The 13,198-nt window shown below is 47.4% G+C and overlaps 1 protein-coding gene and 1 pseudogene across 1 annotated transcript; one reads left to right on the top strand and one right to left on the bottom strand.

Annotated features, from left to right (window-relative positions):
* Positions 1 to 3,898: 3,898 nt before the first annotated feature.
* LOC127326730 (uncharacterized) lies at positions 3,899 to 7,181 on the bottom strand (annotated as a pseudogene).
* A 2,750-nt stretch (positions 7,182 to 9,931) lies between these two features.
* On the top strand, positions 9,932 to 12,424 carry LOC127326731 (cysteine-rich receptor-like protein kinase 7). Its single transcript, XM_071822591.1, has 4 exons — positions 9,932 to 10,280; positions 10,524 to 10,922; positions 11,358 to 11,652; positions 11,851 to 12,424. Exons 1-4 carry the CDS (start codon positions 9,932 to 9,934, stop codon positions 12,422 to 12,424), a joined length of 1,617 nt encoding a protein of 538 aa, XP_071678692.1.
* The last annotated feature ends 774 nt before the right edge of the window (positions 12,425 to 13,198 follow it).

Below are 13,198 nucleotides of genomic sequence, written 5' to 3'. Positions count from 1 at the left end.
GACTCTAGCTATGTGCACGTATGGAAAGTTATAACTCTAGAGTATTCTTCTCTTTATTTTCTTCTTGCAGCTCACGTCAAGGAGGAGATACGATCAGATCCTTGCCGATCGAGGATAAAAGGCGGTCACGCAAACCGGCCCACCACCTCAGCTCCAATCTTGCCGCCTATATAAACAGAGAGAAGGATCAAGACCCCAGAGGAGGGGACGAGGGGACGGAAAAGAAGAAGCAGAGGGGCCGCGTCCAGAGCCGCGCGCCGGCGGTGCGCACGCCGGGTGGCCGGCACGCTCAGGCGGAGCTTGTGCGGACGCCATTTCGGTGTTCAGGCCTAGCCTCAGGTCGCGCCCGCTCTGCATCACGGACGTGCATGACGGCTGCTCGGCTGTGTACGCCGGCGTGTCGGCAGCCATGACGTCTCACGTCGAGCAGTGGCTTTTGCCGTGTCGCGGTGGCGACACACCCTTGTTGCCTGGCTATCATGGCGACTTGGGAGCTGCGCCAAGCACGCTGAGCAGAGCCACCATGCTCCCGCGCATGCATGCAGCCGTGGGCATGAACGAGAATTGCTCCATTGAGGGAACATGTTCAGCTGATTATTTTCGTTTCCATCTACCTCTGCTACCAGGTATCACGATCCGAAGCGGAGGAGGCATCAGCATTGCCTCACGTCGGCAACATCGTTGGCCGGCTTGGGCCGACTGCGCGCTGGCTGGTGTGGTTGACGATGCGTCGACGCGCACCTAGCCGGGGCGACCTTGATCGCATCTGGAGGCGCACGGAGGATACACAGGCGCTGGATACCCAGCCGCGCTAAAGAGGAGACGAGGGGCGGAACCGAACCAGACCCTCCGCGCCGGCGTTGTGTTGCATCGCTGCCGGCGGGCTCAGGCGATTGCGAGCTCCTTGTCTGAGCTCGACGGCACGCACATGCTGTGCGCTGCACGGTAGCATGGTGGCCAGCGCCATGCCCGTAGCCTTGGGCAGGAGCTTTGCCAGCCGGCGTCATCGCTAGCGATGCATCCGTCCGTAGAAGGCTATGGCGGGCAACACTTATCCTGCTGCAGGGCTTTGCCTATCGGCAGAGAGCATGCGCACGGAACGGTGCCAGTGAACCGGGAAGACCAACACCCGGCAATGATGTGCTCTCCCAAGAAAGCATGGTCAACATAACATGTATTTTCTGTATCAGTGCATACTCTCTTTAATTTTAGTCAGCAGGTTTCACGAGGGATGGAGGATACCCAGCCGAGCCGAGATACGCGGGACGCGCCCAAGCTGGAGGTGCACCGACAGTACGCCAGGTGGCCGGCACCATACCTGCAGGCCATGCCAAGATGGGCGGCGAGGATGTGCTCAAGTCGACCGCTGTGTCGGTAGCAGCGCCGAGCGGTTCCGCTGTCCCGTTGACGGCTGCCCAGACGGTGGTGTCTACGAGCTAGCTGTGCAAATCAGCGAGGCCATGTTATGGTCTTCTTCAAGGCATGGTGGTACCAACTATCTTGTTGGCCAAGGTGCGGCCGATACCATGGAGTGGTCGCCGTGTCTCCACATGATCCCGCGGGGAAGGCCTCCTCCCGCATCAGGGGAGCCATGGTGTCCGCAAACTATCTGCGTCGTTGACAGAGCCGCTGATGACGGGTCGGAGGTCGCCGTCCCTCGGACGCTAACTTGGCCATCCTGCCAGGGTGGTGCCGAGCGTAGCACTCGCCCGTTCGCCGCCGGCATAGGTGGTGATGTTGATCTCGGCACGCTCGCTGCCGGGAACGATGGGCTCCCCCAATGCAGGCGCCGTTGTCGAGACGCGTCTTGTCGGATAGCGGCCACAGCTGTCCAATGGTACGGTCGCGACTACCGTCCTCCACGTCCAAGATTTCCACCGTGCATGGTGCCTTGTAGTGGTTGCCGTGTCTCCATATGATCCCGCGGTGCTTCCGCGAACTATCCGCGCCGTTGACAGAGGCGTTGTCGACGAGTCGAAGGTCGCTGTCCCCCGGACGCTAACTTGGCCATGCTGCCGGGGTGGTACCGAGCCTAGCACTCGCCCGTTCGCCGCCGCCAGAGGTGGTGATATTGATCCCGGCACACTCGCTTTACGGGTGGCGTCTCGCCGGATAGCAGTCACAAACATCCATGGCCTCCTCCCGCATCAGGGGAGCCGCGGTGCTTCCGCAAACTATCTGTGCCATTGACAAAGGTGTTGTCGACGGGTCAACACGGTCGCCGACCTACGAGCGCCCTCATCTTCCTCGGACACCACCTTGGTCTTGCCGCTGGGTGGTGCCAAGCCCGGAACACACTTGTGCACCGCCGCTAGAGGCGGCGTTGTTGATCCCGGCACGCTCGCCGATAGGTACGATAGGTGCCGTCAATGGAGGCGCCGTTGGCGGTTCGTGACTCACCGACCGCGGCTGCGACTATCCATAGTATGGTCGCAGCGGCGGGCCGTCATTCTCGTCCGCCTCGATGATTCAGCTGCTAGTGCTCACACGCGTGCATGCCATGAGTATGTACGTTGCACCGTACAAATAAGAGCTAAGGCTCTTTCCACGTGAGCATGTATGCATCTTCATGCATACGTGCTGTCAAAAGTTCATGCACAATGAACTTGTCTAAGCTCTTTGATGTTTCACCCCGCAAGCTAACGTTCAAGCCGTGGTGCGTGTCAATGTCCTTTCATCGGGACGCTGCATGCCCACCATCTTCGACGTGTGTCATGCTAAGGCTGCCGTTGCTGATGGCGGCGCACCTGGCGACCACCGGGCGCACATGCTTCAAAACGATGTGTGTTCCCGTCTACTTCCACGATGGACCCTCTCGTTCTTATCTCTATTTCTCTTCTTCTACATCGACACCTACACGGAGTCCCCTCGCGGCGGGACACCGTCTACATCGACACCTACACGGAGTCCCCTCACGGCGGGACACCGTCTACATCGACACCTACACGAAGTCCCCTCGCGGCTGGGTACCATCTACATCGACACCTACACGGAGTCCCCTCGTGGCGGGGCACCGTCTACATCGACAACTATATGGAGTCCCCTGAGGCAGGGCGTTGTCCACACTGATGCTTACGCGTGGCATCGAACCACGGCGAGGCGGCGAGGACTTGCAATGTCTGCACTGGCCAAGCTCTCCATGGTCATCATCGAGTCTACTCCAACATAGACACCAACATCATCATCGACGTCCACATCATCCATGCGCCGACGAGGCTTGGTAATACTCCACCGAATTGTCTTCTTCCGATGAAGTAAACTACCACTTGCTTTGCCAAACGTGAGGCAAAGTCAAGTCATCAAGTCCGACACCGACAAGGCGGACACCACCAGGCCTGGCACTGACAAGGCGAAGGCCGCCCACATCTTCATCATCGGACATCGACAAGCCGGAGGCATACGGCTATGCATCGCCGGAGCGAGAGATGTACTGCTCCACCATTCCGCCCTTCTCCCACTTCACCACCACCATCTTCTTGGAGAAAATGAGACTCGAAGACGACGATCATTGCAGCAGCTTAATCGGAGGTGGTCCGTGGGCTAGAACGGGAGAATGACTTATAACCCCCCCCGTTGGTGTGCAAGGGCAAAAGAAGCCCCCTTCTTCGTTGCTCTCCCTCTCAGCCCCCCCAGTTCACGTTTCAGTTGCTGATGTCCCCCTTTTGCTTCTTTAACAGAAATGTCAGCATATAAACACTAAAATGGCCCATGAATAGACAGAACTACCCCTGCAATATGTTGCCCAAGTAAATAACTGAAACGTGTTGCTGTTTCAATTGAAAAAAAGGCTATAGTTCTGCTGCAATATGTGCACCTCCAAATTGACAGCAAATATGTAGTTTCAGAACATATAAATACTCACAAACTGACAGCAAATATATAGTTTCACAACATAATATGACTCACAAACTGACAACAATATCATAGGTTCACAAACTGATAGTTTCACAGTCTCACAAACTGATTGTTCAACAAGAATTTAAAGTAGTTCATGCATGACAACAAAATAAACATGAGAATGTCTCTCACGTACACAACCAAGTTCTGAACAAATAAAGGAGTTCTTCAAAGGCACAACAAGTTCACAGGTCACTTGATTTCCGCTTCTTTGGAGTCATCTTCTTTCCTTTTGCTGGAGGAGATTTCAGTGGTGTAGAAGCAGCAGATTGGCTCCTTGTCACAGGTCCTGGGCTGCTAGTTGTAGCAGCAGCAGCTTGGCTCCTTGTGGTCGGTCCCGGGCTGCTAGTTGTAGCAGCAGCTTGGTTCTTTGTTGGTGTAGACGGGACTAAGTTGCTCACGGAAACATCAAACCATGGCGACATGTTCTTTTTCCCCTTTCCGTTCCTACAAAAATGAGCAATTAGAATGATTTGCATGTAAAAGATCAAAGATGTTAGAACTAAAAAGAGAGCAACAAGTGTGATTTTTACCTTTTCTTTGTTCCATTATTAGGACAGCCAGATTCTCTATGGCCAAGCTCGCCACATCTTTTGCATTTGTTGAGAGCCCCCTTCCTTGTACCACCTTCCCACCAAGCCTTTATCCTTTGTTTCCTTGTTCTTCCAGCAGCTTTCTTGCTTGTTGGAATTGGTGGACGCAAGACAAATCCAGTATCTACTTGTGGCCACTGATTCTTGTCTGTAAGGGGCTCAATTGCACCTTCATAGGCTGCCCTGAATCTGCTAACTGAGTAGTACTCATGTACGTAATCCTCCATGTTGACAAAGTTCCGAGCTTGCAGAACATTTATGAAGGCAAGTGCATGGTCACAAGGCTTGCCTGTGTGCTGCCATTGGAGACAAGTACACTCATGTGTGAGTGTTTTCACCACATGCCTTTCACCATCTTTGTTAATATTGGTCACTTCCGCACTCCAATCAGCTGATGCTTTGGCCTTGAGATGTCCTAGTCCTCTAGTCTTTGCATTTAGTTGATGTATGACAAATGGCAGAATTAGACCTACAAATCTTTCTCCAATCATTCTCCTCTTCCTAAATAGCTCCATAATCATCTCTCTAATTTTGTCCGCTAGCTGAACAATCGGTAAGTCCTTGATATCTTTCACCCAAGCATTAAAACACTCGGCCAAATTGTTATTGATGTAGTCACACTTGATTTGAGGGTTAAACATGCACCTCATCCATAACAGATTATGGTAATTGCTTAGGTAAGGCAATACCTTATCGGAAGCCGCATACACCTTGGCCATGTGATGTTGATATACCTCCAATCTATATGCCCGAGCAGCAGGCCACAACCTTCCAAAGACATCACCATGGAAATATTTCTGGAAATTGTGGTACATGTGCCTAAAGCACTCACGCTGCTCTGCTTGGAAAGACCCTTTTGACAGCATTTTCAAGACCCTTGCAAGCATCGGTGCAAACAGCCAATACCGGTAGGTCCCCTATTGCCTTCTTCAATTGATTCATGAACCAAGCCCAATTATCTCCATTTTCAGACTCAATAAACCCATATGCCACCGGAAACATCCAATTGTGACCATCTAAAGCAGTGACTACAGCTAACTGACCATTCCATTTGCCATTCAAGTGAGTTGAATCTATGCTAATATATGGCCTACACCCATTTAAGAATCCATCTATGCAAGGCTTCAGAGCAATGAAAAGCTTATTGAAATGTACTTCACCTGCAACTGTGGTTGTATCAATCTCTACAATGCTTCCCGGAGACCTCAACTCTATCTCCGCCTTGTAGTTGTACAGACTCCTGAAACTTTCTTCCCAACTCCCATATAAGCTGGTTGCAGCCTTTTGTTTGCCTTTCCACACCGTGCGATAGTTAAGTGTGACATGATGTTCTTCTTCCAGCTCTTTAAGTAACTTCACAGCACTTAAGGTGGGATCTTTCTTCAGAATAGCCTTTGCCTTATCAGCCACCCAAGATTGGCATGTCATATTTGTCACTTTTCCACTTGTTGAGCTGCAAATATGTTGTGTTTGATGCTTCACAACCTACAGCACAAAAAGGTACAGATTTATAAGTTATTACCATTACCAACAAATTGAGCAAAAAAATAATACAATACAAAACGAAAATATCATTACCATGACACACTTTGCATCTCGCTGCCAATTAGCGGTTATGGCCCATTTGCAAGGTTCATCTTTTTGGGATTTACCTTTACAAAACGCCCGAAACCTCTCTGGCTCATTTTTTTTAGTGCCATATTCAAACTCCCCATTGATAGCAAATTGTTTTATGGCCTTTCTAAATTCAACCATATTAGGATATGGCGTCCCAACATCCATATGCGGGTGCCGTTCGTCCCACACAATAAGTGGCTCATTTGGAGCCTTATCATCGACAAACATATCAGCACCCTCACAATCATGTAGGCCATAATTAGGAATAGGAATATTTGGCTTCACATCATCAGCTCGCACATTCTCCTCTGTTTTAAAACCAAACAGAGCAAACATGGCGTGCTCATCCACCGGCTTTTCATCCGGTATCCCCTTTTCCTCCCCAGCATTTTCGTCCCCCTCATTAGTAGGTTCAATCACAAGAGAAGACCAATCAATAATAGGAACAGGATTTTCGTCCCCATCATTGGCCGAAGTAGCTCCCGTGGTTAGGTTAGTCACACTGGATTTGCTAGATTCATGCATACACGTAGACATATCCCTTCAATAATACACAGCAAAAATTCAGAAATTTGCCACAAATATTGGACACCAAAAACACATGCATACATCCAGAAAAATAGGGGAATATGATGTTACCTTTGCAGATCCATCATACCCCTTTTTCAATCCAGAACCCCTCAAATCCCCATGTCAATCTCCAGTCCACATCTAGGGTTTCAACAAATCAGATCAACCACACCAAACTAGCAAAATCCAGCCAACACAAGAGAAGGGGAGAAGCTTGCCTTGCCTTGGAGGAGGTCCTGGAGGGCGGCGGGCGTGGGGAGACGGCGGAGCAGCAGCGGGCGACGAGGCGGAGCAGAGGCGGGCGACGAGGCGGAGCAGAGGCGGGCGCTCTCTGTGGCGGCTCGGTCACGAACGGGTATGGGGACTGGGGAGCGAAGGAACGAGCACGGGTTGCTCCTTCCGTGTCGTGTGCAATCTGAAGAAAAAGAGGAGGGGCACTTTAGTCATTCTGTAAAAATTGGAAAGATACAGATAATTAGAAGCCTAATAATAGCTCATGACAGTAAAAAGGGGCTGAGAGGGAGAGCAACGAAGAAGGGGGCTTCTTTTGCCCTTGCACACCAACGGGGGGGGTTATAAGTCATTCTCCCGGCTAGAACCATGGATGTAATTAAGCGGGAGCTTTCCGAGGCCTCGTGAACCAGAACACTGCAATCGCCATGTCATGTTGGCCGCGCCAGCAGGCCACGGAGCGCATCCTATGGGATATTGTAATTTTGTTTCTCGTGACGAGATTAATAAAATGCATATTTCCCTTTCTTTTTTTATTTGTGTATTTAGGTACACTGGCACGCCCGCGTTTTTCGTTACATTTCGTGTCAAACAATAAGCAAGATGATGTATCAGATATAGTCAGCATATAGTTAACAAGTACAATAGTTTGCTATAAAAATGCACTACTTTCTCAATAGATGACCCACCTTTCATTCACACAACTTACCTAGGAGCACGTGCTAGAGCTAGCTCTTGCATAAGAACCCACTTACATTCTCTTTTCTCTTCTCTCTCCTCCAATTAGACACAAATATATTATTTTAATCCTTGCAGCAAGCTGACTAGAACTTAACAGCTTGTCCTTGCAATAAACTTCTCCTTGCTTTCCAGAAACCGAACAAGTAGTTAAGAACTGAAAACAAAAGTAAACGCAGCAAAATAAGCTGATAGGTCCGCTAATGTTCTGTTTAAACAGTAATTTGGTTAGTTAAGCGCCACTTGTATGCATTGCTAAGTCACCTCTATATAAAGATGCACCTAATCTAGGACTGGTCAGTGTGCACATCACGACACCTACCACATTCCTTCTTTAATGCTGACGTTTGACATCATCACGTTACAGCATGCCAACCTGCTGTTTTTTTGCCCTCCTCGAGGTATGCCGACCATTTCATGTGGAAATAGACGACGTTTCAGTTACCATATCTCATCCAAGATGAGCAAATGGACAAGAGAAAAATAAATGCTGAATATTCTCCTCAATGTCACAAAAACAACTTTTCTTACACTAATTCCAAATTCGCGTAGCCAGATTGTCTATAGTTAGGACGGACTTTTTTTTGTCAAGAAACCATGTAAGATCTTTATCTTTAGCGGAAATGCACCTTTGATTCCAGGTGTAGATGCTCCCTTCATTTAAAAAATAAATTTCAAAATTTCAGAAAATTCGGGAAAAAAATTTGGCTCATATATTTCCACATTCTACATGCTCACTTACAGTTACATAACAAATTGATATTTTTCGTGGCATGTGCAAAAAAGACAAACAAATGCCTCTCAAAATGCCTTATTTTAGCAGCAATTTTTCTCTTTTTCACAAGCCACATAACAATTCGGTATTCTCCTTTTACTTGATGACCATTCATCATGTCACCACACAGATTTTACGGAGAAAACACCAGAGGTGGTAAGTTTCCATACAGATCCACCTGGGTCATCACATAATCGAACCATTATTAATATTTGGCATAAGTATAACCAAGCATTCAACTTACAACAACCTAAGGTCCTTCTAGAATCAATATTCAGTGGAAACTTGGACGAGGCATTCGACGCAAAACTATTTTCAGATCGACAAATGGACAATGTTCTATAAGGATAAGTAAAATTGTGAAAGTGGTGTATCACCGAGCCAACTATCTTCCAAAAAACAAGTGCTCAAACGCATCTACTCCCTAGGTACATCTACTTTTTAGCAAATCTCAGACAACCTTCATGGAACGGAGGGAGAACTACTTTAAATTGTCCTCTATTAAAGTTTTTTTTTGCATGCACAAGACCTTTTCAAAAGGAAGAATCTATAGGCTTTCCCTCTAAGGCCGAGTGCACGGGCACTCCCTAGACATCCTCTTACTATAATTCCTCTTTCATAAAAAAAGAGAAATACTAACATGCAGCGAGTATATAAACCCATGGGCTTTCTCCCTCAAAAACAGCAAACAAAGCAAGAAAGCTTATAGAGCAGGGCCGGGCGGACAGGTGTGCAACATGTGCGGCCCGCACAGGGCCCCAAATTTTAGGGGGCCCCGAATTTCCGTATCTTCCTTAGGTTTGGGAGTCCATCTGGATGTACTGCCGCTGGCAGTGGCGAGAAGCGGCGGCTTCCCCGGCTCTTTTGGCGCGGAGCAGTGTATCCCTCTTAGCTCCCCGCTGGAGTCTGTCAAAGGTGAGAATCGCCATTGACGAGAGCTCTCTTTTCTGTCGAACAGTTACGATCTAGAGGGGGAAGAAAAGAAAAATGGGTCTGCACTAGTAGTGGGCTTAAGTGAGATTTGGAAGGCCCATCTTCAATTTTACAACACCAATACACCACGAACATAACGCACAAATTGTCCCGCTGTTGCCTGTATCTATTCCACGCTCATCAAAAACTGTCTACTGGCCAAGCAAAATTAGCAAATTTTGTTAATACTCTTGTTGATTGATGATGTCAAGCCTCTTAATCTCGTTTTATTCATCTTTAGAAATTTCTCTGTCGCACGTTTGTCTAAATTTAAATTTATCTAGATATATTTTAGTGCATTGATATATCTAAATAAACAAATCTTCGACATCTTTAATTGAAAGAATCGTGTATATGACTTTTTCTACTAAGAGAGGGCCTCATTTAAAAGTTTCGCACAGGGCCCCAAATTTTGCCGGCCCGGCCCTGTTATAGAGCCATGCCAGTCGTCCCACGATCCTCGTTCTGTTCATTCCTGCTCATTTGTTTTCCCCTTCTAGCTACATTATGCCAAACCTCCAATGCCTTGGGTGGTTCCATGATTGAATACCTCAGCTGCACAGCATCCGGGAACTCTACCGCTCCTGGCAGTGACTACGCCGCCAATGTGAACCAGTTCCTCACCGAGCTTCCGGAGAACGCCGTCTCCAAGAATGGCGGCTTCTTCAGCGGAACGCTTGGCAACGGCACGGGGACGGTGTATGGCCTCGCCATGTGCTCCGCAGACTACTCACGTGCTGACTGCCGCGACTGCCTCACGGCAACTGCTGGCAGCAACACCGGCAGCTTGCCGAGCCGCTGCGCAGGGAACACAACTGTGTTCGCCGTCTTCAACAAGTGCCTCGTCCGCTACTCCGACACCAACTTCATTGGTGCTCCTGAAACTGGTAAATATAATAGTAACTTATATTTTTGCAATGAGAAAGTGGTATAAATGAGTTGACTTTATGTATATCGGAGCTGTCACATTTCGGGTAGCATGGAATTCGTGTGTTTTGTTCATGGCTACATTTCATTGTAAAATTTTGATTTTGCACTAGCCCAGCAGATTGCAAATTTATATTGGATATTTACATGGTTTTAACAACAGTTTGGCCACACCTTAACAAAAGCTATTTTCCTACGTGCAGACGTAATCTTCTCGTATGGTGGTGAAGGGCCCTTCAAGCCAATGACCGATCCATTGGGCTACAATACCAAGGTGCAGGACCGACTGAAGCTGCTGACTGCTGAGGCGGCGACCTCGCCCAAGCGGTTCGCCGCCAACGTGGCCGAACCTCCCTACGCTCTGACACAGTGCACGTGGGACTTACCGCCGGACAAGTGCAAGCAGTGCCTGGACGTGCTGTCGGCCAACGCATCGGCGAGGATTTACATGACAATAGAAGGCAAGCGCAAAAGCTACAGCTGCACGCTTAGGTACAGCAACACGACCTTCGCCGTGGTTCCGTTCGAGGATACATCTTCAGGTCCTTCGTCAGGTCCATTGCCACCTACGTCAGCGTCAGCTCCTTCATCCGGTGCAAAAAGTGAGTATGCCCTATATACTATTAATTTGTGTATTGTCTTTTTTTGTATGGGACACCTGCGATTATGATTTTGATGGAATTTGTAAGCCATCGTAATATAGCATGGATATTCGAAATTCTTTTGTCTTAATATAACATGACTATTCGAACATTTTTTGTTCGAAAAGTCGGGCTTAATTACGAGGAATGGCCCAATGTTAACTTTTTTCGTACATGCTAGTAGGAAGAGTTGTATAGAGATGCTTATTTTATTTCCTGCTTTCAACACAGGTAGTTCAACGGTGATTATCGCTGGAGTGGTGATTCTTGCCTTGGCCGTGTTGATGTTGATTTGGTGGATTGTGTCTTGGTATAAGTGGAAACACACACGCGACTCCTTTGGGAAGGGGAGTCGGCTTCAGCGTTTCGACTACCGCGACTTGTCTATCGCTACAGGTGGATTCTCCAAAGAGAATGAGATTGGAAAAGGTGGCTTCGGTGTGGTTTACAGTGGGAGTCTTAAGAACAAAGAGGTTGCTGTGAAGAGCATCGTCAAGGACTCAAGAGGAGAATTCAAGGACTTTCTCGCAGAGTTGGGTGCTATCGACGGAACTGGCCATGTTAACCTGGTGAGGCTCGAAGGCTGGGGCTGCAACATTAACAATTATATGTTTTCATGCTTGTACAAGCAGGCCGTCAATCTCTTTCTTGTGTATGAACTCGTACCTAATGGCAACCTCCACGAGCACCTGTACGAAAGGGCGGAAGTACTCTCATGGGCAATGAGGTAGGGAATTACGCGTTGCAGCCCCTATTTTTGTTCCATTTTCTATTCTAAGTTGCTGTTAAAGTTTTATTTTATTGAAATCAATTTTTCTTTAGAAAAAGAAGGAAACTCTTGAAACCATGGAGGCTGATATTATATTTATCGTATGGAAAAACTTTGCAGGTTCAAAATAGTTAAGGGCTTATGGTCTGCTCTTAATTACCTCCATTACCAATGCGACCCATACATCTTACATAGAGATATCAAACCAGCCAACATACTCCTAGATAACGAGTTCAACGCCAAGCTCGGGGACTTTGGCCTATCGCGAGTCACCCAAGTCAGTGGCCAAGAATCAATGCAAACGGCAGTGGCTGTTGGGACTAGGAGCTACATGGATCCGCTGTGCATGACAGATGGAAACGTCAACTTGCTTCGCAGCTCCGATGTCTACAGCTTTGGGATCGTCCTGCTAGAGATAGCGCATGGAAATAATAACCCGGACGGAGTACGGAATCTGTGCAGAAATCACCCTGAATCATTCGTGAATAATGTTGCTGACAAGAAGCTAAAGGGCCAGTTTGACAAGAGGCAGATGGAGCGTGTCATTGCACTGGGCATCCGATGTTCTGAACCAATCGATGAGAGCAAACGTCCTTCACTGGATAGTGCAATATTACACTTTCTGGAAAACGGCGGAGAGCTGCCCCCTCCCAAAATCCACCAAGACGAGCCACACGCTGCTACTCTGGCCTAGCTAACCAATCGTTGCTTCACATTGCTACTTGATTCTCAGAATGACTTGTATCCTGGGTTTTCTCTATTTACTTTGGGCCCTAGAAGGTCTGCATGCAGTTATTACATTTCGGTTGTCGCTATGTATGAAATTACATATTTTATTTATTTATTGCGATGAATGGAGCCAATTTTTTTGATATAGTGCTGCTACTCAATGTTTGTATACACTACGGGAGAGTAGATTTTTAGGCGCATTCCTCTTTGACGCACATTATGAAACTACCTCTAAAGATCATCTTTAAATGTTAGACAATCATCGAAATTTCGGACAAATTTCGTGAAATAAAACACCCATTTTTGTTTGGAATCCCCTTTCGGGAGCGTATTCAGATGTAACTGGTTAAGCTCAGCGCTTAGTTGTTGTGCATCAGAATTGCGCTAACTGGTTTTAGTTATCCGACATCACTCCCCATTGAGAAATACTAGTCCTGCAAAAGAAAAAAAAACAGCTCTAGTACAAAAGTTATACTGAAGTGAGTATCCCAAAGCATATCTATGGTAGTTAAATGCAACTTATAATTATCATTAACATAACGAGGGTGCTTATATCCTCCCCTTTCATAATAATTGCACTTACTTGAAGGAAAGTTAATAGTGTTACTATTCGAATCATGAACCTTACAGAATTGTAGCACATAAAGATGATCATTAAATTTATTAAGGGATTCATTAACATATTTTCTTCTTTCAAAATAATTATTAGTAGCAGTTTTAATCATGACATCATGGTTGC

The sequence above is a fragment of the Lolium perenne genome, chromosome 6 (assembly GCF_019359855.2).
Source record: "Lolium perenne isolate Kyuss_39 chromosome 6, Kyuss_2.0, whole genome shotgun sequence".
In the NCBI taxonomy this organism is placed as follows: domain Eukaryota; kingdom Viridiplantae; phylum Streptophyta; class Magnoliopsida; order Poales; family Poaceae; genus Lolium; species Lolium perenne.
The sequence above is the reverse complement of the archived record's forward strand: the minus strand, read 5'-3'. Positions and strand labels throughout refer to the sequence as shown.

What these genes read in the sequence shown, in the direction of transcription:
- LOC127326731 (XM_071822591.1), top strand. Translation starts at nt 9,932, where the DNA reads ATGATTGAATACCTCAGCTGCACAGCATCCGGGAACTCTACCGCTCCT. An exon ending in TCCTTCATCCGGTGCAAAAA is followed by an intron (nt 10,923 to 11,357) that starts GTGAGTATGCCC and finishes CTATCGCTACAG; the next exon opens with GTGGATTCTCCAAAGAGAAT. An exon ending in GGCAACCTCCACGAGCACCT is followed by an intron (nt 11,653 to 11,850) that starts GTACGAAAGGGC and finishes AAAACTTTGCAG; the next exon opens with GTTCAAAATAGTTAAGGGCT.